General features: G+C 44.1%; 2 protein-coding genes across 6 annotated transcripts; one reads left to right on the top strand and one right to left on the bottom strand.

Annotated features, from left to right (window-relative positions):
* Positions 1-6,147: 6,147 nt before the first annotated feature.
* OSTN (osteocrin) lies at positions 6,148-14,907 on the top strand. 5 transcript variants are annotated; one of them, XR_014588005.1, is made up of 5 exons: positions 6,164-6,569; positions 6,959-7,057; positions 9,233-9,450; positions 12,148-12,312; positions 12,540-14,907. XR_014588005.1 is itself a non-coding variant. In XM_083848219.1 (5 exons), exons 1-4 carry the CDS (start codon positions 6,297-6,299, stop codon positions 12,230-12,232), a joined length of 675 nt encoding a protein of 224 aa, XP_083704345.1. In that variant the 5' UTR covers positions 6,164-6,296; the 3' UTR covers positions 12,233-12,244; positions 12,540-14,907. The 5 variants fall into 5 exon arrangements, 4 of the variants coding, with proteins under 4 accessions (XP_083704346.1, XP_083704345.1, XP_083704344.1 ...); XM_083848219.1 differs by having other exon boundaries at positions 12,148-12,244; XM_083848218.1 differs by having other exon boundaries at positions 6,168-6,569; positions 12,148-12,227.
* Positions 14,908-15,048: 141 nt separating this feature from the next.
* Positions 15,049-26,039, bottom strand: UTS2B (urotensin 2B). The gene is made up of 5 exons (XM_083848222.1): positions 24,483-26,039; positions 22,369-22,470; positions 19,805-19,842; positions 18,806-18,899; positions 15,049-17,096 (listed from the first exon to the last, which is right to left on the bottom strand). Exons 1-5 carry the CDS (start codon positions 24,604-24,606, stop codon positions 17,071-17,073), a joined length of 384 nt encoding a protein of 127 aa, XP_083704348.1. The 5' UTR covers positions 24,607-26,039; the 3' UTR covers positions 15,049-17,070.
* Between the last annotated feature and the right edge of the window lie 689 nt (positions 26,040-26,728).

Raw genomic sequence — 26,728 nt, 5'->3', positions numbered from 1 at the left:
AGGCATGCACGAAGTCTACACATGCCCATGTCAGAAGGGAAAAGTATAGCTTCTTTTTCCAGTTTGAGATTAGGCTAATAAGGTACCTATCACCTAGTATTTTTGGTACTAAAATTGAACTAATATTATTCTGTGGAAACTTATTTCCTTCAGTTAACCAGCCAATATTTAAACAAGATGTGTCAGTGCATTTTACAACAGTGACTAGTTGCTTTCATGCTTTTGCAGTGCTTTGCAGTAAACTGCTGTCTGTTTTTATTGTTTTGGATTTTTCTCTGTGTCTTATTGTCAAATGCATAATACTTCTTAAAATAAGTTGAAGAACTATGACAGAATAGTTCCTTTGCATTACTAAATATCATTTGCAGTAGACAAGTTAGCTGCATGTAGTATGTTGTAAAATACAGTAAAAACAATTGATGTAGGGGAATATTTTTGCTTTAATTTATAAATCTGCCAAAAGCTTTTATTAAGTCCCGTATTAGATAAATGTCCCAAATTAGAAAAATGATCCAGATTCCATCACATTCCTGCAATAACAGAATAATCCTGCAAAAACATTCCTATACTAACAGAGTAATTATCATTATCCAGTGATCTGATTACTTCAGCTTTGTACCACTGTAAATGAAGTCAGACTGATTCAGTGATAGTCATTTGTAATTTCTCCATTCTGGGTTCAAAACTATTTCACCATTTCTTTTTGCCTCCCAGACTGGAGTCATACAAGTAAATACATGTGTATAACCTTTGCTTTAGATGTCCAGAGGCTACTGTAAAGTTCAGATCCCACTAATTTTCGAAGCAGAAGCACACACTACCTTTAGCTTTCCTTAGTTGGTTTTTCAATTTGGAGTGACCGTCCTCTCATGGGGAGTGCAGAGCTGAAAGCTGAGGACCTGCGAGGACATTTTGTGCCCCTACCCACTGATTCTTTTAGGGAGCCTGGGGCAAATTATTACACTTATCTATCTCTGCTCACCTGTGTTCAAAATGCAACTCAGCCTACTTTTCTTGTAACATACTTGAGTATAATGAGGAGCAACGGGCAAAACAAACAAACAAACAAACAAACACATCAAAGCTATGGTATAAATGATGGAAAAGCTACAAAATATTTCAAGCTGGACCAGATGTTTGTCAGTATTTATAAATACCTGCCACACTGATTTCAGCAGAATAGGGCTTGGTTTTCCCTCTTTAAATTAATGACAGAGTTACCTCTCTGGGCTTTTTAGTCTGTTAATTTAAAAGTTTGAACCATACAAGTGGTGTAAGAACTCTCTTGATTGACCCTGCCAAAATTGCAAGTGATTGCAGCTTTCTTTTTCTTCTAAGTAAACCCAGAGAACCAGATTAATCTCTAATTTCCATTTGCAATTCATCCAAGTAATTGACTTTTCTTCTTCTTATGTTAATATCCTTGATCAAAACTTTTAAAAATGTTTATCCAATAAATCATTGTAAGGGTTTGATTCTCTTACTAACAAATTCCAATGCCATTCCTGCCTCTTAAGAGCTTATCTTGAAGGCATATCTTGAAGGATATTTTTACTGGCCTTTAAATGTCATATGTCTTTGTATTGGTAATATATTATGATAATATACTCATCATACCAAGCATGAAGAATTTCCATTTATCACTCCAATGCTGTTAGAAAAGGAGATGAATTTTCCAAATGTAGGAAAACACAATGTATTTCTCAATTTTTATTGATACAATGGCTTCTTGTTTTTATCTTAAATGCTGGAAATGGCACTCCAACAATGAAGGCTTTAGTCTTCATGCTAAAGATGAAGGAAGAAAATTAAATGTAAAGCTATTAGAAACATTCAGAAAAATTGGCATGTTCATTCCGTAAATATATAAATGATTTAGGGCTGAGAGTTTGTTGGCAATGAATAATAATCTAATAATGTTTTGTTTTCCATTGTGCATACCAAGAATACTGTAACTCACTCAACCATCTCACTTAGGAAAGGTGGAAATAGGCTCTTCTCGTAAAGGGATGTTTTCTTATAGTACACAGCATCTTTTTTATTTGATAGTCCTTAGGCTTCTAGATGTGTTTTATGACTTCTGGTTGTGTCTGCTACTTCCTAGTCTCCTACTTTCATGGTCTTGAAGTGAGTTTGCTAAAAAGTGCTGCTAGAAATGGCAGTGTAGTCACTTTTGCAAGGTGTCCATACTCTGCACAGAAATCAGGGTGCCACGTGTTCAGCCTTTCCTGGTACGAGCGGTGTGATTTGAGCACTGCTCCCACACCTGTTGAGCCCCCCAAGGGCAGGGTCAGTGGGGAGCCTGGGCAGGCCCTGCAGGGACCACCAAAACCATCACCAAACTGGTACAGATGGGATGAATGGCTGTATGCATGAGCATCCTCTGGCCACGTCTGCTCCCAAAAGCCCAGCTATCAGTAGCTGGGTCAGCATTTTTAATAGAAACTGCAGTAAAATGTGGGCTAAGATAATTTGTGATGAAACACAGGTAGTTAGTACCAAACACTGGAAGCTGTATCATTACAGTGAAAGTAATTATTAAAATGAAGACATTGAAAAATGATGACTGGTCCCAAATGCCTTCTTGAGAAACCTTCGAGGAACTTCATTTTCAGAAAGTGGAACACTTTTGTCCTTGAAATAGTGACAGGCAAAACATTTCATTTAGGACACAAAAATACCAAGACGTTTTCTGAAAATCACTAGTCCTCTTGCTAGTCTAGCCACTAGTCACTTAAACCTCTTGCATAAGTTCAGGAATTTAAAGTTACATCAGATGAAATCTGTCTGCATCTATTTATCTACATAGTTGGGAAACTGAAAATAGAGGGAAATTTACATTGTAGAAGTTGACAGTGTCTATACCATATATCTAATAAAATATATGGCATTACTTAAAAACCTAAACCTACTCCAGGAAGCACATTATTAATAACATAAAGTGCCTGACACTGACTGCTTGCATTTCTTTTTGCCACAAAGCCCCATGCTTCAATGTCGTGCTTCAGTATCTTTTTAGAAAGCAGGACGTAAGATTTGCTCTATATCTCATCTGTGGGGTGAGAACAAAAACACCACTCTAACCTATTTTTGGACTCTGCTTTTTTTTCTGAGGGTGGGATTTATTTTGATTTTTCTCCCTTTTCTTTGATATTTACACGGCTAGAAAATTACACTTCAGATAAACATAGTCTCTTAGGAGTTTCTGAAATCACTAGGACTGCTGCTATGGGCATATTTTTGGCTTTGTGGTAATGAATATGCTCAGAGGATCCATCCTACAACTTTTAAAAGTAGGGCAAATTGGTTTTAGCAGGAGCAGGCTTATTCTCAGACCTTCCCATGAGCTATTTATAAGTTGTTCTCTTGGTAAGAAACTCACCCATCAAAATCTTGTTTATAAGGCAGATTTCCATGAGGTGTCCCATCCAAGGCTGGTGAGGCCAGTGTTAAGACTCAGTGATAGATTTAAGATGGGTAGCAGCAGTTCATTTCCTCTTTTATGGCATTAGAGCAGCAACACAATGAGTCAGTAGCTGGCTTGCAGACACAGCCATGATTTCCCCCAACTGTTTGAACCCTGCACAGCATGAGACCCTGAGGGCTATCAGGTGATGGAGGCTCTCCAGCACCATCCCAGTGCTCATACAGCAGGACTGGAGCCTTAATGGGTGCTGCCGGGAGCTTCCCAGTGCCCAGGGGACAATCAGGGCTTGGCTCTGAGGCAGCTCGGTTTGGGTGTACGTGGCACAAAGCCCCAGGGGCTTCGGGGCTCAGCCGCATCACTGCAAGAGCAAGGTCCCCATTTGCAGGTGAGCTTGGACACGTCCTGCGTTGGTGCTGTGACAACAGCCAGAGCACAGTCATCAACGTGTAGTGGCAGCTGGAGTGAAAGATTGCAGTGCAAGGCATGATGTCTTGCCTCAGTTCTCTTGCTAACAGGCTAGCAAGAAAAATAAAGCTCTTGTGATTTATACTTGCAGAGTAATCTCCGCAGTAATGTGAAATATGATAGTTCAAATGGGTAAGAACAATGACAGCTGTTACTGTTTTTGACAGGCAATGGGTTTGGAGCTTGGTGATGAATTACACTCTGTCTGGGGTTTGTTCAGCCCACTTATCTTCAGGATGTCACTTTGTTTTTTTGTTTGGGGGGGGAGTTTTGTGGTGTGGGTTTGCTTTTTTTTTTTATAAAGAAAAACATCTTTTAAGTCTTTTGGTTTGATGTTGGAGACTTAACAGTTTCTGTTTGGTAAAGAATTTTGCTTTCTTGTGATCTTTTCTTGGAAAATGTCTCTGCACAGATTCTTTAAAAAAGTTTTGAATGTTTATCCTGCTTTGATAAGGTAGAATAATGTTCTCCCTTTTATCTTTGATTGTATTTTAACTGGAGCTGCAACAAAGATACCTAACTGTATGAGGAATTTGAGTTTTGACACATTTCAAGCTAAAATATCATTAGAATACATAAATATGTCTGATTTTCAGACTTCCAATTACATTTAGTGAAGGGTAAGTCATATTTTATGTCAGATAACACCAGGCCAGACCCTGAAATATTAAAGACATGGAATAATACCCCAATCCCTTGACCTGTCTAGATGAAACCAGTGGAAAAGTGTTTTTTAGAATGAGTAAGAAGGCTGGAAATTCAGTCCAAGTGGGAAGGGTGCATCTTGCAAAGGCCCTTGTGTTTGTCAGAGTTTGTTTTTTCTCTCCTTCAGTAGCAAATGCTCTCAAACTTCGCTTTAGGTCTCTCTGGGAACAGGACAAGGCATAATGTAGATAGGGTGAAGCAATAACCAGTGTATGGCTGGGAGGGGTACCTACAAGGTTTGGGAAACCCCTTTCAGCTGGGGGAGCTCTGAGTGCACAATCACAACAGACAAGCTCGAGTACAAAAAGCAACAGCTGCTTTTAACATCTAAGATCATTTGACACGGCTGAAGGTAGCAAGCTAAGTTCCATTCTGGCAGAAGACAGTGTGATTTTAATTATGATCCCATAGTCCTTGTTGCACCCTAAGTTTTGCAGAAACTTTTCTCGAGTTGAACTGCTCCTTTCTCTTGCCTTGGTCACAACACCGCATGAAAATCCAGCACAACTTGATCTTGCTGGACAGAGTTCTGCTCCCTGTTAAACCAGTGACATTTCTTCTTTGCTACTGATTTCCATGGGAATTAGAGCCAAGTTTTAAGTCCTTACAATTTCCTCTGCTTCTAATTTCACTGGCATCGAGTTCTGACCAGCTAATCAAATGTCTTTTGTGTTGCAGGTGCCTTAATGTTTATTTTGATTAGTGTACCAGTTGCTATTTTTAGCTCTTTGGTCCTTGGGATGAATGAATACCAGCACAGACCTTAAACCATAATAAACATGTGTTTTTAACCTTGCCATTTATTTTTATGTCCCTGTATCCAAATAATCAGGATGTGGTTACCTGTGAAGGTAGTAGACTACTACTTCAAATTTCAATGCACACCCACGTACAAAAATATACATTGTAGAGGGCTACAGCTTTAAAAACACCAAGCCAAACCCTTGTCTGGCTTTAATGGCTCTTCTTATCAAGCTGAGAGACAGTGGTACCACCTCGTTTGTGCTTTGTCTTTGTCCTTTGATCCCAGTGAACTTAGACTGTTTCACCCCTGCAGAACAACTAGCTGCTTTCTTCCTCACTATAATGAATCCTCAAGAACAATATAAAGAAGATACATAATAGGGTAACCAGATAACAGAAGCACATGCAAAACATATTAAAAAGAAACAAGCCACCAAGCAAGAAACAGAGTTTCAAGAAGCTGTATAAATGATGTATCTTGTTAAAACTGGACTCCAAGCACTTTTGTGGCTTCTCTCTTTTGTAGTGCAGGAAAAAGTGCAAAGCCAAATACTTTTTACCATGTGTATTCTGCCTGGTCTTATGGGAGATTTTCTAAGCAAAGGATAAAACAACTGCTGTACATCATAGAAATGTATTTATACCTCCTTTCTATTTTTGCTTTTGCTGAGAGAAGGGTCAGCAAAGAGTCGCAGAAGCAGGCTTGAATTACACTCTGGGGCTGAACCTGGAAACAGGCTGGTTCTTATTAACATCAGCTGAAAGATTCCCACCTGGTCAAGTCAGAGGCATGTCAGGTTTTAAGAGCTAAATCCAGTCAAGGACTTAAACAATGTTAGCCCAGGTCCATGGGCAATGAAATCCCTGCAGTTTCCTGATCTTGAGCCTGCCAAAACTTGAACCTCTCTGCCTTACTTTAAGGCTCTGGAGGCATCTGCAATTCTGCAGTGGTAGCATGTGGTCACAACAATACCAGTCTCAGCAATGTCTTCCTATGCATCTTCTTCCTGGCTGTGGAAGCTATAAAGCTTTCTTCCAAGATCCCAAGAAGATCCTGGAAGTTGTGGCTACCATTAACTCACATCAGAGACTAGTGAAATTCAGCCTTGCTTTCAAAATGCTGCTGGGGAGACGTGTGATTTCTGTAACAGCTCTAGGCACCTGTCCACCACATGGGGAGGTCAAGATTAACCTGGGTGGTCTTGAGCCAAATTCTCTCTGCTTACAAGTGAGTGTCTAATTTACCTCGTTTTAACCCAATTTTGCATTCGTTACTCCTCCCGCTGCAAGGAGTGGGCCATTGTGCAGAAAGGAATTAAAAGATCTACAGAGCCCTAAAGGAGTGAAGAGGAGGGAGCTGATTCTGCACCCAGAAAAGAAGGGTGCTCAGCTGACACTGACTGGTTGCTGATTTTTACCCAGTGATTCTGTAAGATAAGATTTATGAACAACCATGGGAACAGGGTCTCCTTTTTACTTCTTAAAGAACTTTGAAGTGAGATATCCTCTTCATCTTTCCACCATCAGTCTGTAGAGCCTTTCATGGGTATTTGCTGCCTTCTCTCTCTCATCTGGGAATGTGGCTATGGAGCCATTAATGATTGTTCTCCTTTGCAGATGCTGCAGCTTCAGCTTGTTGTGGTGCATTTGGCCCTCGTGATTACCCTGCTGCAGCGGCACTCCAGCTTGATGCTCCTAGCAGAGGCAGCTCCAGAGGTAGGTGAATGTTTCTGGTAGCTGTCACGTAACCCGGCTCTTCCTAAGTTGCTCCTGGCCACAGATTGTGGAGGGCACACGCTGAAAGATGATCAGCGCATATTGGTGGTGCAAAGGCAAAACAGGGGCAGGAAAACCTGCCCAGTGAAAAGAGGGATGCAAAGCGCATGGTGCTGAAAGGACAGGTGGAATGAAGTCTCACCCAGATTCACACAGGCTCTCCTCAAACACGGTCCCATTTCCCTGTATTAAAACATTGTCCAGTGACTCCAGAGAGAGAACTCCTTGCAGGGGAAAACGGGGTGGTGGGAGGGGGGAAACAAGCTAACACTGAAGGGAGAGTTTCCTTCTCTTTCTTAAAAGACAAATAGCCTGAGGAGTCAGCAGCTTCCAGGAGCCATAAGGAGAGCCTGGGCAGAAGACCCCCTGCTCAAAACTTACAAATGAAAGGAGACACAAGGGATCAGGAGAGGGAAGGAGCAAAGTAACTCGCCTAATCTTGCGAAGGAAAGCAGTGGATGAAATGGGAGAACTCCTGTTTCACATTTCATCCAGTAAGATATGTAGAGATTGCACCTGAAAATATTTCTAGTGCATTCTCTTTTATGTCATCCTGACGTAAAACAGATGAGGCAGCAAAGATATTTATGTAACGGTTTCATGTCATAAAAATCAAGGATATAAAGTTTAATCAAAGTAGCACTGTTTGGCTGTAGGATCTTTACACAGGTTTTTAAGATGAGCTTAGAAGTTAGATGCATACTGGAGAATGCTGATGGATCCTTCTGCCTTGCTCTCTGGCTTCAAGTGAGCATGTCCTGATTTTAAAAAATAATATTTGTTATAGGAAATAGGGCTTAGGGGAACCACTCCCCATACTAATGCTGCAGCAGCTGCTGTTGTGATACCACAGAGACCTGGTATCCTGTATCTATTACAGACAGATGTTTGTGAAAAGAATATAGGAACACAACATCTTCAGAGACTTCCTGATCCAGAAACTGCACTGGACCAGGGCTTTCTATTTAGCTGTCGATGGGGAGCCTGAATTTCTTACCAAAGTCTTGTTATCTGTGACATCCTTTGGCAATGCATTCAACTTCATCTATGCGTTTAAAAAAGTAACTGCTTGTATTTATTTTAAATCTGGTGACTTCAATGAGTAAACAAGTGAGCAATCTTTTTTTTCCTTTTTTTTAATGAAAAATTAGTAGTTTTTACTAGTCTCTTTTATTCACGTCTTTTCTGTTTATAAACCCTCCTTTGTACCCTTGCTCCAACACTCCTCTTTTTGCTTATCTGTGATGTTGTGCTTTGTTTGGTGATTCATAACAGGAAAACCTTTGTCTACCTCTGATTATCATTTAAGCATTCTCTTTCCTTTTTCAAATTTATAATACCCTTTTAAAGATGAAATAAGTAAAACTGCACGTAGCTCTCAAGAACAGAGGCTACTTTTTACTTTCCAGTTTCAAGCCTTATTGTACATATTTATCCCCACTAATCAGAGGGGAGAGTTCATTCATTTTTTTGAAGGTATAATTCTGTTGTAGACCTTTATGTAAGTTTTATAGCCCTGAAAAGGAACAGAAAGGACCACTCAATGGCACTTGAAAATTAGAGGACAATATGAGGTCCTTTACGAAAATATTAAATGTTGCTTCCTTCTTGTGATTATTGTGGTCATGTGCTCCTCCTTATATAAAGGTCAGAATTTTATATGCTCCGTCGCTCGTTATGCCACCCACCAGTAGTAGGAAGTGTCACCACCACAACTATGGTGTGGACCACGTAGATATAAGCATATTAGGTCACCTCTGTGATGGTTATTCAGCTCATGTTGTAAGTGATACTGATCACACTGCTGAGATAACAATAGTGACCTCTCCCACAAAAAAATGGGCTTTGTGAAGTCCTAAGTCTTTATGATTTTGATGAGTCTTTCAATAATAATGAAGGGGAGTTCAATTCCACCAGAAAGTATTCCAGCCTTTTATATCAAACTCCTGTGGTTGGACTATGACCAAGTTTCACAGAAAAAACTTAGTTTTAAAACATTGGCTCAGGTTTAGTATCCTAGTAATTGTGTATTTATAGGGCTGCTGCTTTGATATTGATTGAAAAGGCTTTTCTGGACCTTCAGCAGCAAACAAACATCCCTGCTTTCTTTTGCAGCCTTTGGAGCCTTCTGCTGCTCTGGGCATGGAAGCACACCCAACTGCCAGTGAAGAGAAGGCAGCCTCCAACCTGGCAGCCAAACTGTTCCTGCTTGATGAGCTGGTGTCTCTGGAGAATGAAGTGACTGAGACCAAGAAGAAAAGAAGTTTCCCAGGATTTGGCTCCCCAATCGACAGAATTTCTGCGACCTCTGTGGATACTAAAGGCAAACAGAGGTAAATTCTTAGATGGCTCCTACCAGTGATAAAGCTGGAAGAAGGCTGCTGGCAGGTTGTCCTGGATACACATGGCTTAGGTTTAGCCACTAGTAATTTCACTGGTCAGTCACAAGGTGCCTCAGAACAGGGTACCAGAAACTCTTCAGAAAGCATTCTGGTTGCACAATATGTAATTCTTCAGTTGTGATGAATAATATATGCAGTAGTTCATTTTATCCCCAAAGTGCCATCCAGCTAACAAAGAAAGTTCAAAGACATGCATTTTTTAAGTACGCTTCTTTTCACTGATGTGAGCTAACATTCAGTTTAAAGCTACCTTTTTGGTTCTGAGATTTCTTAAAGCCAAAATATGCCTGAGGTTCAAAAGCTAAGGGGTTAGGGTTAGGTGTTCCCAACGGTGGGATGAAGAGAAGGTATGGTGGTACGCATCTTGAATGGCAAGACAAACATCACATTGTGAAAATGGACAGGGTATAGAATGGGCTTCCAAGGAAAAAAGCTTCAAGATCTTGATCAACTTATGATAAGTCAGGGTTTAATCAATACAACAGTACACCAGTACCTTTACAGTACATGCTGGAAGATAAACAAGTTTACGGCTGGGGAAAGTCAGCATGTCTGGTGCAACGCTCAAGGGGATGTTCTCCGTACCTGAGAGAGCTTAAGTGTCTTGTTCCCTTCTTCTGGTAACTGTCTTCTTTTTGAATGGAATCCCCAGTGCGGTCAGTATTTAATAACATGCTTAAAGCTTAATCTGAAAATGGAAAGTATTCACAAAAGCCAGTCAATGTTACAGGTTTTTTTGGTTGTTTTTTTTTTTCCCTCTAGACAGTGTTTTGCAATATTTTCTTGTCATTTTTCCACTTATCCGTACAGTCTGCTACTAGGACTTTATACATGCAGCCAAAAGTGTTAAAGTATAAAATTTTTAAATCCTTGAGTAGAACTATTTTGTCTGTATATCACTTCAAGAGATCAAAATCAGTTCATTCTTTGTTTGCTTTTTTAGCCTGTTTCCCTTCTGAGGGGAAGAAATTCTAGTTCATCTTTGAAGCCACAGTGCCTTTTTTGCAAAAGTACATGGTAATCCCAATTTGTCACGTGCTTTTTGTGTGGAAATCTTGTTTCATTCTACGTGCCATACAAGGGTTGGGGGGAACATGCAAAGGGGAAATTGTGGTGAAAATTTTTAGGTTTTATAACAGCTTGTCTCTGAATAATGAGATCGTGCAAGTGAGGGAGACGCTGTACAAAATTTTTCTCCTTTCCCAGCATCATCAGCACAGTTTGCAGTTTGGCTTTGAGGTTATCACTTCTGAGGAGCTGACTAGTTTCTGAGTTTGGGATTGACACATTTATGAGAATCACCTGAGCTGCTCTGACTGCACTGACAGTCCGACACTGTCATCAGCACGAGCCATGGATCAGATGCGTGCTGTGAAGCAGTCGAAAGGCTGTACCTTCAGGTGGAAACAGGCAGAGGCTGCTGCACTCACAGGAATAAAACAGAGGATTGAGCAGCCTGTCATTGTTGTGCCCACAGCAGATAACTGTCCACTCATGTACTGTCTGAGAGGATTACCTATAGAGACTTTAGTTAATGACTTTTGAAGCACGAAAGTTGTTAAATAGATTTAACCCTCTGAAGCAATACAGCAGGCAGAGTACCTGCCAAAAATAACAGAAACTTTTGGAAGAGAGCAAATCAAATGCAGGGCCACTTAACAGCAACCCCTGTTGTGGCACCCACTGGTTACAGGTGGGCGTAGATCCTAACCTTGCTTGTCAACATCAATTTATATAGCTTTGAAAGCATGGGAAAAGCAAAAGTTCTCAGAAGAGGTGGAAGGTTCTGTAGCTGAAGAGAAGGAAAAAACTCTGGAGATCTTTAAAAAGGCTGTTTTAAATAGAAACGATCACTCTGTCCCTAGTAAGTGCTGAAATGGGCAGTTTTACCTGGAAGATGAGCGGCAGGCTGTGGAGGCAGATGGTCCTGTTATGGCCCCAGACGGCCACAAGAGGGGAAGCTCAGCTGCACAACTTCTCCAAGACGGCTCAGCCTTCCCCGTTGACATGATTTCACAGTCTCCTTCTCTGTTTAACTGCAGACCACGGCGGTATTGCAACTGATGCAGATGCAGAAACCCCCCACGCAAACCAGTCTGGGAAGTGAAGTCCCCTTTTCATCAAACCAGGCTCAGTCCGGCTCCAGCAGCCCAAGTCCCACCTGCCCCCATCAGATTGTGCCTACGCTGTGCGGGGGGCAGAGTGCTGCCTGTGGGGTGATGAGCTGAGGAGCAGCCCTGAGCCACTTTGATTTCCCTACGGCTTAGTGCAAAAGTGCTTGATCTATAGGTTTTTGAGAACAGGGGACTGAGGGCTGTGCATCTCCCTTCTTTTATTAATAGCAGTTAACCTGTGAAGTTGTTTGTTTGCTGTCAGATAAAAGCAGGGATAGCACATCAACGTCAGTCTGTAAAACAGGTGCAACTCATGACTATTCGTTTTTGAGACAAGTGAAGCTTTTTTTCTTTTAAACACATTTTCAGCTGCTGCAGCACAGCTCTTCTGTCTGTACAATAAAGTTGCGAGTGGGATGAATGGAGGAATCAAAGACTTAGTAACACTTCTGATTATTCCTATGATGTCTTCTCCCAGTTCTTTCCGTCCTTCTTTCCCTTTCTCCCCCTGCAGGAAAGTGGTGGAGCTGCCTAAGAGACGGTTTGGGATTCCTCTCGACCGGATCGGAGTGAGCCGTCTTGGCAACACCAAGGGTTAGCAGTTTCTGCAAGTAAGCCAGAGTACTCCAGGTGTGGGCATGCATGGCATGGAGAGCCCCACCTGCTCTGTCACGCGGAGGTACTCAAGTCGTGCCAGTAGGTTTGGGTAGGGAGCCCTGGGAAAGGATGGCTTCTTTTAACATGGTTTGTGACGCAGCTTACCTTGAAGCCCATAAATTAGAACTCGGTACCCTCTTAAAAGAAAACAAGTATTCCTTAGCTTTTCCATCTTCTTACTGTGTCTTTGTCCAAGCCTTGCAGTCCTGATCTGGGAAAATATAATATTTACTGCTTTTCTGCCTACAGGTGCTTCTGTTCTGAATGATTGATGCTGTACTGGAAACATCACAGAAATGCGGAAGATGCACCAGATCATGTCTTGTCATTGACTAATGATTCAACACTCAAGGAAATGACCTCCTGCAAAATCTATTTCACGTTGCATTTTACAAACATTGCATTTACAGATAGTAACAAATTCAGTTCATCAGGTCAGAATGCTCTCACAGTTGTGCACAGTGCCACTGATAGGAGGAAACAGAAAATATGTATATAGTTTGATTGCATGGCATTTCTCTCTTAAACCTGCAGAAGTTCATTTTCCTAGCAAGGACTGTTAGAATTTTTTGATTTAAAATAAAACTTTCAAAGAAGCCAACAGCAGTCCATGAGAAGCAGACAGTTTGCTTTGCACATTTCTTTCAAGAGGGTGTTTGTCTGGTAGGTGAAGGGAGAATTTAACAGTTACGGGACAAACCCAGGTTTTATTTGAACTGCTATTTGGGAAAAAAACATACTGATATCATAGGAGTTAGTCTGAATAAGAAAAATGAAAATACCTTAGGATTTGTACTGATGCTTTTAACAGTGTTTCTCATATCTCCACACCAAATTTAGAAATGTTTTCATTGTATGGCATATCTTGAAATGTGGTGAGACTTTTAGTTTCCTCCTCTAAGCTGATGAATACATTTCAGTCCTCCCTATGCATAACATAGGATAGCGTCCAAATATGAAGTCATCTACTTCCTAAGCCATCTGCATCGTATGCCTTATTTTAGCCTCTTGATGCATGCATGGGGCATAATCACATGTCCAACTGTAAAAGTTCAAGCATTTCTTAGTCTGATAACATGTAAACGTATGCCTGTCCTCTCCATTTCAATTCAGAGTAAAACAGGTAATTTTAAATCCTGCTTCATTGCTTTTCACTTTTTTCCAGCTTATAAAATATTGCAGAAAAAAGCTGTTTGCTGACATCTCTGTGCTCAGATTCCTAGCTGATCTTTTCTAAACCTCACGTGCTCCTTTCTGGACTATGATCCATGTCAGCTAAATGCCTTGGATTGCTATTCTTGGGTATAAATCATCCTTAGAATTGCAAAAGATGATCCACTGAGAAAGGATTATATAGAACTAGGAAAACAAAATACATCTTGCCACATATTTACCTTGTGTTAGGCAGAGGGTTGCAGTAAGGCAAGAGATAGAAGTTAAGTGTGTATTTCCTGATCTTATGTGAGGCACAAAGAAACTGGCAATCAGCTAGCAAGATGGGGAAAAATACAGTCAGCTTCTCAGTCAGCTGTAGGAAAGGACTTGGGAAGTCAATGCATCCTTGAGATTAAAGCTATTCAAAGGATTGGCACCTTTGGGCAATTGCCCCAGTATAGGCCATAGTGGGAGGAGAGGTCCCCATTCATAAGGGCAGGCAGCATCAAGTACATGTCCCCTAGTCCCAGTGCTCATTTTCTACCTTTAAGCTTGCAGATGAAGGGTTTGGGGCTGAGTGGCTGACCTGACACAAGATTTTCTGTCCATGCTAGAAAAGAATCCGTAAATGCAATCCCAGACAGTCTCAGCCCCTGTCCTCTGGAGCATGCTGCAACCACCTATCCCGAGTGTGCCCTGGGGTTTAGTAAACAGTTATCTTATTGCACTGAGCTCACCCAGACAGTCTGCAGATAATCTGATTGTGATACAGCCATATGTACGGAGTATGGGCAGATTATGGAAGTCGTGTGTTCCTGACCCCTCATATAGTTGTCGGTTAAAAGCAGCATGGTCACAGTCATTGCAGGACGTATTTTGGGAGACTCCGATCAGAAGAATCCAATGCTAACGTACCAGATCTGCTGGATCATAAAAGTTTTCCAACAGACAGTTAGTATTAGTGTGGGTTTCTAAATAAAGAGGGGTTTTATAGCCCATAGTTGAGTGCAGAAATGTCCTCCATCTGAAAGAAAACATGAAAGCAAATCAGGACAGAGGCCTCTGTGGCGGTGTTGACTGTAACTGTGACCTGAAAGCTTCAGTCCTGCTCTTGGCTCTTGTTGCACTGCATGGATTACCTGGGAGAAAGCAACAGCCTTTCTCTTCCCCATCCACCTCAGAGCAAACTGCAGTCTCCTGTGGCTCAAATACACTTTAAAATCCATTCATCAACAGGCACTATTTAAAGTACAATGATGTCTGAAAGGATAAATGCCATCATTTGTTCATGGGTAAATGTTGGATAGCTTTAGTCATCGTGCATAGCATGCAGGTCAACAAACATGAAGTGAGGATATACTACAGCATCCATTGCATGCTAGATTAGCCCTGTGCTGCCTGCTTGCAAACCCATTCAGATGCCTGTGAGGATTTTCTGCTAATAAATCAACATGATCTACCAGGATGCCTAAGTGAATTCCCTTTAATTATCGCCTGTGGGTCATTAGCTTTAGCAGGAGTGATTGCCCAAGCATGGGTAAGGTGCAAGCAGCCATGATGTGGAGGTGGCATCCCAGGAACGTTTTCTGCCCTGTGTGTTTAGGAGGAAGGACAGGAGCTCCACAGTGTCACACTGATGGTGAGTCTTGCAAGAGCTTCACCACCTTTGCTCCGAACTCATATATGAATTGCATTCAGCACTGATGCTCATCATCCCGGCAGAAGCAGCCAACACAGCAGGATAGGAAATGGTGGGGTGGTCTGGGTACCGTGAACACTTAAGTAATTGCACTGGTAGGATGCAGAGGTGCATTGCACCCCAGGGAATTCCTGTGTATGGGATCAGAGCATGATGTTAAATAGCCATGACACTGCATTCCTTTTCCTGACTCACTGGTGAGCTGTCACACCGGGCAGGGGACGCATGGCTCCAGCTAGCAGGTAACAGATGGAGCCTGCTGCTGCTCCAGCCTGTCATTGCACTGGGATTTCCTGCCAGCTGAAGGCACCTGTGCTGAACACCACCTTGGGGCACTCGGTATAGCTCCCCTTCGCTTGCAGCACCCAACGCTTAAAAGGAAAGAGAGATCCTTCTCTTAGCAATAGGCTATACTTTTTTTTCCTGAATTTGATGTTGTAGTGAGGGTATGTGAATGTATGTTCCCGCATACCTTTTTCACATTCACAAATTCAACAGAAAAGGGGAAATTTGTTCCTAATCACTACTAAGGAAATAGCAATGAATTAACGCTAACAGCACGCTTTGTTTTCCATATGATTAGACCTCACCTATATAATCAAACTGTTTTTATTCTATATATGCCAGCTTTATCCTGTAGTAAGATGAATAGATCTCCTGTTGATGAAGTACACACAACGTACTGCTGTGGTAAGCATGCACATCTTGCCAGAGCCCTAGGCAATGAATGTAGCATGGTAATTAGTGCTTTGGGAGAGATAAAGTTTTGAAGAATACATAGTACGCAAGCTGCAGTTAAATAACATAGTTAGACAGGCCTGGAGAGACAGTTCAATTCTAGTCAAAGTCAGTCAACATGGTCCTTTTGCTTTGCAAGTAAACTTGGATAACAGAACTTAAAATGATTACATGTAGGACCCACAGAGGGATTGTGATCTCTTCCTTTTGGGCAGGTGCAGACATAATTCTGCAGTAGGAGAAAACAGCTAGCATCTGCACTGACCAGAGAAAAAAAATGTCTTCCCAAAACCTCTCTTTGGGGTGAGCAGATAGAAGTGAGTGGGACTGGTCCAGTCCCATGAGTACAGCAGCCCACACACGGCGCAGACCCAGCTCTCATTCCCAGTTCTGGCCAAAGGAAGGGCTTATTCCTCAGGCATATTACAGCAAACGTGTTGCTAGGTGTTTAATAGGAGTATTTTTCATTTTAAACTTCACATGACCCATTAGGTAACAAACATGCTCCCCCCATTGGGCCTATGCAAGGGACGAGAAAGAAAACAGCACATACTTCTGTGCAACAGAAAATCTTTATTGGAGTGATATCCAAAGGGTCCAGACTTCTGTGCTTGTCCTCCCCCAAACCTACTGTGCTCGCTGGCAGGACACGACAAGGAACAGCTCTGGCTCGGCTAGGTAAGGCAGGCAGCCCTGAACCTTTCTCATTGCACCCAGCCTGCCTTCCTTTTGTAACGGAGGGTGCTGGCTCATCACTGACCTGCTCGTGGGAGGTAACAGGAAGCCCAGGCACCACCATGAGCAACACCTGCAAATGTGCGCGGAGGCCCAAGCTCAGGGAGACTGAGTTGGTGTTTGGTGCCTCGGGGGACCTGGTGAGAAGGGGAAGAGGGTGTGGTGGCAGCAGACTGAATGGCACACACAGGACAGCAAGGAAAGTTGGGAAACATCTTCCAAGCAGAAGATGGTGGAAGGTGAAGCCTGAAGGAGGGAGGAGCGGAGAGCGGCCGCGCGTAGCCACTCGGGCTCCTGTCACGGTGCCTGTTAGACTTGGCTGTGGTGCAGTCACGGAGGATGGCATCCAAGTTAGCAGCACGGTGAGAGAACAGAACAAACTTTTAACACTTTAATACCCAGCAAGGCAGTTTGGGGAAAGGCCCATCTTCGTCTTCCACTCCTGGCAAGCCTTCAGATGCAGTATTTCCAAAAGCAGGCTGGGGAGGGATACAAGAGAAGAGTTTTAGCATACAAGGGACTTTTTCCAACTTCCCACTGCAGCCCTGGAGTGGGTTTTCAGAAGCCCAATGTCTTGAGAGAGTTGGGTGTTATGACAGCATTGTGGTTTCCAGGCACATCCCAGTAATAAGCTTTGATTTCATATAACACTTCTAGGAGGTGACTCTTTCGGCTTCTTAAAATACAAAGAAGTGGTCTGAAACTTGTTTCTGTGTAGCTCGATTTATAATGGTTTGCTATTCCTTTGCTCTACTGCAGCAATATCAGGAATCAGCTTTTTCTTTCCTGTCTACCAGCCAGCAGTTTTGCAGCCTCAGGTCTTCTCACTTGTCACTAACCAGAAAAGCCAGATACTGACCTGCAGACACCTGATCTGGACACTACATTTTTTTTCAAAAGCTCAATCACTCTAGCATTTTGCTACCAGCTACCGAACAACATTGATCACCGTGGGATCTTCCAAAAAGAATAGATTAGGGATAGATGTGGATTTTGGTGTCAGAAAAAATAGCTGTATTGCCAGCACGTCTGGTTCTTTGAGCCCTGTGCAGGTCTCCTATTGTCAGGTATAAGAAGGGTTTTCTACCTGTTTTTTGAGAGCTGGATCTTGGGAGAAAGCTTCTACTGGATCAGCAGTGCTCAAGCCAAGACACAAGCTCCTCCCAAACTGGAAGGACTTTAGATGAAAGCAAACACTCTCTGCTTTAATATCTGGCAAAATCTGATTTAAACCTGGCTGGGAGAAGCAGTTTTATGTACAGTTGAAACTTCCAGACTGGTGGGGGCATGAATTAGTTTAGCCAAATTAATGACAGCCTCCAGGGCTGCTTATAAATTGCAGATTGCCTAAGGATCACCTAAGTGCTTAAGCCAGCCTTGCACAAAGGGGGATTTTCCCTCGCCTGTCTGGCAGGTCGGCAGCCTGCACACGCACAGAGCATGTGGGGTAGCTCTTTTGGCTTTAGGCCAGATCTGTCATCAGTGACTTCTGTTTTACAGCTGCCACTGCTCTGTGATGGAGTCTTCTGGAAGCCAGCGTGAATGGCTTTGTCCTTGTCCTGCCTTGCAGCAGTGCTGGTGCAGGATGCTCCTGAGAGGCTGGATACAGACAAAGCTCAGGGGACGTGCTGCAGGGAGCAGTCCTGCTTTCCTCGCAGAGGGGACTGACTGGGGACCTTCTAGATATTAGCTCCCTGCATTCCTGCTTGATTTCCACATCCCTTTTCTTGCCGCTTTTCAGCAGCACAAACAATTGCTCCTTTTTTCTCTGCAGGGAGGCAGTGACCTTGGCGGAGGGGAGCGCCTGCAGACCACATGCCTCATTATTTCGTCAGCATGAGCTTTGCGTCCAGCTGAGAGCGAGGGGTGCGCTGCGGGGACCAAAGGCACCTCCGAATAACCCCGTGGTCATCCATGAAAAGGGGGCTGCGGCCCTGAGTGCCCGCAGCGGGGCCTGGGCCTGCTCCGACAGCCGGCCGCCTGGGCACCCGGCCCTGCTCCCCAGCTGCGAAATCAGCCAGCCAGCAACGAGAGAGGGCTGGCATGGAGGGAAACGCTGTTCTGAGCCTGTCTGGGGCATGTTTACTGTCACCATCTTGTGGCAGAAAGGAAGCCCTGGAGATGAGGGCTGAATGGGACGGCTGCAGCCGAGCCAGACCCATGGACGGGGCTCTAACCCAAAACTTACCGCGTTTTTTGGGCTGGGATGCTGAGAGACTTTCCAAAGCGTAGGCCACCTCTGACCCTTCCTCAGCTGAGAGCTGATCCTTCAACTTCTCCAGCTGTTAAAAAACAGACACAGCAGTGAGTAACTGCTCCGTCATGAAGAGCCCCACAGCCTACTGGCAAGCACGGCGCAGGAGAGGCCGGGAGAACAGGCAGCCGGGCCGGCAGCATCCCTGGGGAGGGCAGGGTCTTCCCCGGAGCGGGACCATACCAGGAGGATCTGCCTTTGGAGCACTCACATCTCCTTGTGTCCCTACCCCTTGCTCTTGCTGACTTCCCTTGGTTATTATGTGGAAAGCTCACAGAGCTCAACGTGCCTCAGCCCTGGAGTGAGGGGCTTAGCCGGAGCTGGCAGCCTGGCACCCCCTGTGGTGGTTTTTAACTCAGAAGTGAGAGATGCCAAGTGGAGCTCAGCAGGAGCTTGAGGATCCACGTGTGCCTGTGCATGCCCACACAGTACGGCAGGGCTCCGGCCATGCCTCGGGCCTTCCATGCTCGTAAAGAGCCCCAGGAAGAGTCAGTCTGGGTGAGATGCACAGGGGCTGCCCCCCTCGCTTGAGCCCAGTCTCAGCTGCAGCCCGCTGATGCAATGAGCGGCAGGCAGCAAGCCTCCCCTTCTCCCTCCCTTTTCTTCCATGGAGATTTCCTTTGGCATCTGTTTTTTTTTTTCCAGCGTGGCTTTTGCTGGCCTCTCAGCAGTGGTGGAGGCAAGAGCTGCCTCAGCCTGGACTGCATTACTCTACAGCTTTTCTCCGGTTTTATCTTTCCCAGCTTCTGCAGCTGTTTAGCCCAAGGTTTTGCTTTGCCTTTTGTGGGACACGTTTACATTAAAGCAGCAGAATGAGCAGTAGCAGGATGTAAAGGCAGAAGGAGAAGGCATCGAGACAGCATACATAGTGTAGCTGAGGTATTATTCACACAACCGTAGGCATGTATGTGTCTGTGCATTTCCTTCTCTCACCTGTTCAAGCTCTTCAAACTTCTTTGCCAGCTCCCAGTCTGCAAGAAGGGAGAGCAACATCAGTACGGGCATTGCTCCCCAGAGCTCAAATCAGCAGCACTTTCCTCATGTAACGTCTTTAAGGGTTGACAGGGAAAGGCCTATTTAACCTTTAATTCCTGTTAGTCATCTCCAAATCAGAGGTAGCAGAAACAGTGACAGAGAAGCAGGGTTTCTGTGCTCAGTCCCATGGGACTTGGCCCTGGCTCTCCATTTTAAGGGAGGCTTCTTGGGTTTACCAGCTCTGGGGGCATTGGCCCCCACATGGTCCTGCCAGTCTCTTCGCTGCATTTTAAGTTTTATCCTGGGAACTGCATAAGATGTGGCAGGATCTGTGTGGGCCCTTCCCTGAGCAGTAGCTGGGTGCTGGGCACCAGCTTCCTGCATCAGACTGAGCTGGGACTGAGCAGCACCATACCAGGCGGTCACAAGCCTGTGTTCATGGATGAATGAAGCGCCCTGAGATACCTTGTCCAGGACAGGGGGGGTCAGGTGCTGGTGGATGGGTCTAAAGCCCCCACCTGAGCTGGGAAAGGCCTGGGCTAGCAATAGGAAAGCTGCAGGAAGGGCTGCAGGATCTTCATCTCGCTCCTCTTGAAGGCTGAGGGACCTTATTCCAGACTCAATCCGAAGCCAAAATCAGATAATTATTTTAAACACGATAGCTGAAACAATGGAAAGTACCACACAGAACGAGCTCGGCCAAAGCTGAGTGACCAGACCACAGCAGTTCTTCTGGAAGGAGAGCGCAAAGCCGTCTGCTGCTTTGAAGTGCCAGTTAGTGAAAATATGCACTAAAATAAGCAGAAGAGCCAGGAAATTGCTCAAGAATGTCTCTGCTAGGCCCCGCAAGAGCCAAAAACCAGCCCTGGAGCTGCCTGCTCTGTCTGCTCCTGGCGTGGCGGCAGGCGTTGCTCTGCACCTCTGAGGGGATTTAGGATATCATTCCCCTGACTTCAGATAAGCCTTCAGCACACAGACACCCTGCCAGACTTGGGCTTTTTTTTCACGTTTGAGGCTGAGCAGGAGGGTGCCAGAAAAAGAGCTGCATGCGTTCACAGTTTCTCCTTCAAGAAGGCAACAATTTAGTTGAAAAATCCTGAATATTTTCAGACAGATGTTCATAAAACATTCAGGTATTCAGAAAAGCAGCAGTTCCTAAGCTAACCCTTTACACCAGGGCTAGGTTTGAGAGGCAGAAGGGTGCTGGGGACAGGTTGGGAGGCAGGCGGTGGGGCTCGACTCCTGGCACTGCCAGCAGCAGCCTCAGGCAGATGCCTCTTAAACATGTCATTAAGCACCCGTATGTGAAAAGTGCCACTTAAGAGATTATTATTATTGTTAAAATTATTATTGTTATTGTTGTTATTATTATTATTTTACACATTTTTGTCTCTTTCAGAGTTCTGAGTGCCTATTTTGGCTCGACTTCCCACAAAGCGTAAGCTTGGCCAGTGGCTGCTATGAATAGAAAATGAACAGCGGTCGAATTTTGGAACAGATTATCTCAAGCAGGGGGAAGGAAGTTAATTTATGGATGATGCCTTGAGAAACTGCCTGCTGTAAATCCTCTGTCTGTGCTCTGCTCAGAGATTCATTATATTCAATTGTCTGGCATAAAATGCAGCCTTTCCTCTAGGAGTAATAAGTGCAATAATCCATAAAGCAATCATAAAAATGTTATTTTTGAATGCATCTCCTTTGCAAGAAGAATGCCTTTGTTAGTATAAGGACTTGATTTATTTGTATTTATCTATTTGTCCCAGGATCATTTTACCACTGCCTCACTGCATTAACAAGGGGCTGGGGAGGAGTACTGCGTGACTCTGATGAATGGATTTTCATGGTAACATTTTTGCTGAGCCCCATTCTCTGCTGTTTTCACAGGGAAAACCAGCTTCCTGCCCCGAGACCACCACATACGGCCCAGCCCCTTCCCTCACTGTGGTGGCCATGGGAAGATCTGACCTCTGTGCTCCATGTGGCCGCTTGCTGGGTGGTAGCGTCCTGGAAAGCCCAAGTTTTTCTCCAGTGAGCCTGAGTTTGGAGTCTGTCCCGACATACAGGACGGCCTGAGATTTGGTGTCTGTTCACATAACAAAGGCAGAAAAATCTTTACCTCCCCTCTGCAAAAATCTGCACAATCTTAACTCCCCCTTCCCTGTGTGCTCACAAGATGCTGCTGTTTTTAACGTGCCAGCACCACACAGAGCTGCAGCTCCAAAGTGCGTGGGACTCTATGGGGTGTGGGTGGAAAGGTGGCTCCAAAGGCTGAGATGGCTCCAGTGTTGAGAGCCTGAGGATCTAGGGTGCATGTTTTCGGGCAGCTTTACACCTCATTGCAAAAGCAGGTCCTAAAGCCCCATGGTGCAGAGCATCTGGCTCTCATCACATATATAGCCATCACACTGACACACGGGGCTTCCACTTTCTGAGCAGTCAGACTTTGCTGAGGAACCTGAGGAGCAGGTTCCTTGCATTCATACGAACACAGCTGCAAGAAGCTGGGATCTCCCTTCACTTACCAATATTTTCTGGTCTCCGCCATGCGAGTTTCTTATTAAGAAGGAGAGTCAGCAATGTGTCCTCGTGATTTGTGTCTTCTCTCTCCGGAAGCACTCGGTTCTCTGCAGCACATAAAATGCCATTCTTGGTCTCTCGTGCCAAAAAGGATGGACCCTCCAACCCCCGACAGTAAAACAAAAATTAAGGCTAAGATGTCTCCTGCAAGCCAAGTGTATCAGGTGCCTTTGCAAAGCCAGACACCAATCCACAGAACCCTCTCTTCTCAAATCTGGGGCGCTCCCCCTTCTCCACCCCAACCCCATCCTTCTCCCCAGGGCTGGTGAAGGTGGGAGCTAGCTCCTCGTGAGGGTGGATGCATGCACCTTAGCTGGAGAGCCCTGCAGCCCTACATCTAACCTTGCGTTTGCTTAGCACTGGGGCTGACTGCAGGATTACGGCATTCTGCAGTGGCACAGGATTCTTCCTGCCCATAGGCAAGGTGTGAAGGAGTTTAAAGTGAGCCTCTTTTTCCCTGAGGAATCCTCTTATGGTAGTTGTCAGCCATGAATAATTTTCCTGTTTTCCAGGAAAATCCTCCCCAGGCTCCCCCAGCAATTTGGGCTTCTCTACGAGGCCCGTTTTGGGAGATTTGTCAGTGGTTTCTCTCTAGTGGTTGTGGCTATGCCCTCAAATGAATGGTTGTGAAGGTCAGGGGTTCAGCAGTATCCGATAGACACAGGGGATCGGAAGATCAGAGCCAGCAAGGCACTGAGACCCTCCCAGCTCTGCCAAACAGATTTCCAGGAGCATCTGAAACCTGTGTGATGCATTCATTTTGGGGAGGGGCATGAAATAGCAGAGCAGTTATTCCCCAAAATTTTTGGTCTGTTTACCCCTGCCCCACACGCAGATCTTGCAAAGCCCTAGAAAATGTCTACAGAACCCATATAAAATGCAAAGAAATGATGCAGAAAGACATATGTTCCTCTCCTTTTAGGACCTTAAAGACTTCTGCTCACTCCCTTCGAGGAGGTGAGAAAGGAGCAATTGGTCTCGTACAGCCATCAGCCATACATAGCTGTGATGGGACGAATGCAAATATTTTTGACACACATGAGACAAAACATTGTAAGAGATGAGCCCCCAGGATGCTCAAGAGGGTGGTGGAATCCATCCCAGTAGCCACAGCCACAGAAATCCGCATAGGCAGAGGGTCCCCGGCCCAAGTGATGCTCCGGGTACGTGGCCAGGCTTATCCCCACCCGATGCCGTGGCTGAAGGCATGGGTGCTGTCTGTGATCTCAGGAAATAAGCCTGAGGAATGCAGCAGGGCTCCGCACTGTGTAAGATTTGCAGTTAGCGTGGAGTGCTATAAACCTCCTTCCTAAGTCTAGAAGTCAGTTATGATTTTAAAATAGTTACCTTTAGTCATTTGAGGGATTTGATACAGAAAAAAAAATACATAAACACTGTAGGAAAAACTAAACAGAAGCGGTATTTGGATAGAGTGGCCTCAGGAATGTTTTGGTTGTCATTACAAAAATAAATAGGTGATATAAGAGGAAAAATCGTTTGAAAAGCAATGTTATTTTCTAGCCTATATTTAACTGCTTTTTTTTTTTCTGCTGCCAAATCTCTCTAAGAAAGAAGATGAATGATTGACATTTTCCTGCAGAATAAGTTCAAGCTAAGATTAATTTAAATTATGGGAGAAGAACATATAAACAGAAGTTTCGTGAATAAAAAAAGTTCAGCAGCACCCTACTACTGACATTTAGGAGCTGTCAGATCTCATATGCTACATACTGGAATTGCTACTCTCTGATATTTTAATATATTTCCTTAGAAATTTTCTTTTCGGAGGAGAGAAAGAAACACCCTTACCAGATATCACCAGATCTGTTATTTTTACTGATTAGCAAAATGTGTTATACGACCAGCTGCAGAGCAGAAGGACATGCTAATACGACCAAGTCTCTGGGTAGCACCCATGTTGACTGATTGGTTAGTATAGCTCAAGGTTGCTTGTATTTTCTTTCACGAATAAGCAAGTGTTGCATGGCCATGACAAACAGCAAAGCAAAGTAAAAAGATAGCCACCTACCTGTGTCACCTAGCCTGTATTCCAGCTTACCTTGTAGTAAAAAAGGCTCTCCGTGTGTAGACGGGATGTACACAGTCATGGTCAAGATGGTTAGCACTCCAAGGGACAGCTGGACAGACCACATCTTCTCCATGTTCCCACCACCCAGAAGCATTCTTCCTTCAGGCACGGTGGAGGACTTCAATGCAACCCAGTGCCAGATGAGCTCACTTTTAAGAGGCAGTGGATGTGCCGTGATTGCAAATGGCCTTTGGAGGAGGGGAGAAAAATATCTCTTGAGATATAATTCAACCTGTCAATATGATTCACTCCTTTGGGAGTGGACAGAACGACCCAGTAACAGACGTCAGATGGAACCTGTTCAATATATCTCATATCAGACTTATCTAATGAATTTTGATGTTCCCACAGGCATGCACTGTCCATGCACGTTGATATACGTTCCATACGTACATACATTAAAAATATTTTTTCATGGCTTTAGTGTTAATGGAGTTCAGACACGAGGACTCCCACATTAGCAAGGAAGATTTGTCTAACGTACCAGTTGCCATATGTCACCAGTTTGGACAGAATCAGGTTAATGGGTTTTTGTAATTTATCATTGCACTTCCTAGTGCCTATATTAATTAACGTGAGATATAACGAATGCTGAAATGGTGGGAAACAGAGGGGCACTTTCCATTTAGCTGATTGGATGGTATTGAGTGCGTCTTGCTCACAGTGACTTATGGCTTTGTCAACGGGAAAGGCATCACACCCTATTTTGGGATTCTGTCTGAGTGGGGGAGTGCAGATTTGGCAGCAGATATGGAATACATCAAGGATGGGCAACTGTCTTCAATTTTTTTCTGGGGAAAAGAAGAAGTGGAAGGTCAGATGCCAGTTCTGGGTGCACAGCCATATTTTATTAGTTTAGAGCAGAGTACTGAGGCACATCACACATATTCCGTGTCTTCTCAGGACGTGACTTCATCTTGGTTTGTTTTCTCCTTGTTGTTTGTCCATCACTATTGATCAGGGACCTGCTACTGGTTTTCAGTTACAACCTTACGAAGAAAAATGCTCTAATAGTAACAGCACTAGACTTTGTTCTTCATTTCTGCTTCTTCTGCCAATCATCATCTGCAGAACTGAATCATCTGTACTATACTTTGGCCAAGCTCTGACTTGTACATGCACTCCTAGTGACTCACCTCTTGTGCTTTTTTGATACTACATCAAGCCAGATTACCCAACATAGCTTCATCTGATGGTACCTGCACTTCATCTTAATTAAGAGACAATGTCATTTCCATGTTTGGGCTTTTGGCTTCTGATCCCAGCTCTCCCTACAACTTGCTGTGCACTTTGCGTGGTTTTAATATCCCTTTTAATATTTATTTTTTACTAAAAAATATGGATTTTTTTTGCAAGAAGCGTCTCTGAAAGTAAATGGGACATTTCCATTAAGGAATACTTCCCTACTGAGGAAATTGTTTGTTTGTTTGTTTGCTTGTTTTCCTGCAGAGATAATATATAGAAATAAACTCTTCTTTCCTCTCAGCCTTATGAACTAATGATGAACCAGCTGAAGTACTCCCCTTCCTTCTCCACCAAGCTCTCTTTGGGCTGAAGGACACCTACATCCTACTGGGAGTGCTTTTCCAGCCACCTCTCTCCCTAAGCTGCCCATAGCAAACTGGTCGGTAGTGAGCAGCCCCCAAGAAGCCGAGGCCATAACACGATGAGCACCACCTTGCACAGGAGTCCGGGGTGGATGGTCCTGTAGCTCTGCAAGTGACCTGCAAACACAGTATGCCAGTGCTTTCAAGTGAGGGCTCTGGTGACAGTGAGGGACACTTTCTACATTTACACACTGGAAGGGAGAGGGGTGGATGCTCTCAGTGAGTGGGTGGAATGATGCCTGACAGCCACTGCCAGACGCCAGCGGACTTTTGGCACTTGTTGCAGTTATGAGGTGGTTGATGTGAGGTGTTAGGCTATAGTAAGACTCCCATCTGGGAAATATCATTGCTTTTAGCCCATTTGTCTGGGTGCTGGCAGTATTATTCCATTTTATTGTTCTTACATATTTTATTCCCAATAGAAAAATAACAGTGTCCATATTCTCTCAATTACTTCACTCAGTGATAATGTCTTCTACACCATCCACTGCGCACGTGTGTCTAGAGCTCAAAGATAGTGAGAACCTGAAGATGGGAGCTCATATGGTCCTAATTTGTCTAAGTCTCTTCATATAGAAGTTTCTCTTTTCATAAAACATGCAAACATCT

This window comes from Anser anser (assembly GCF_964211835.1).
Source record: "Anser anser genome assembly, chromosome: 9".
Taxonomy (NCBI): domain Eukaryota; kingdom Metazoa; phylum Chordata; class Aves; order Anseriformes; family Anatidae; genus Anser; species Anser anser.
This window is presented reverse-complemented; position numbering and strand designations above follow the sequence as displayed.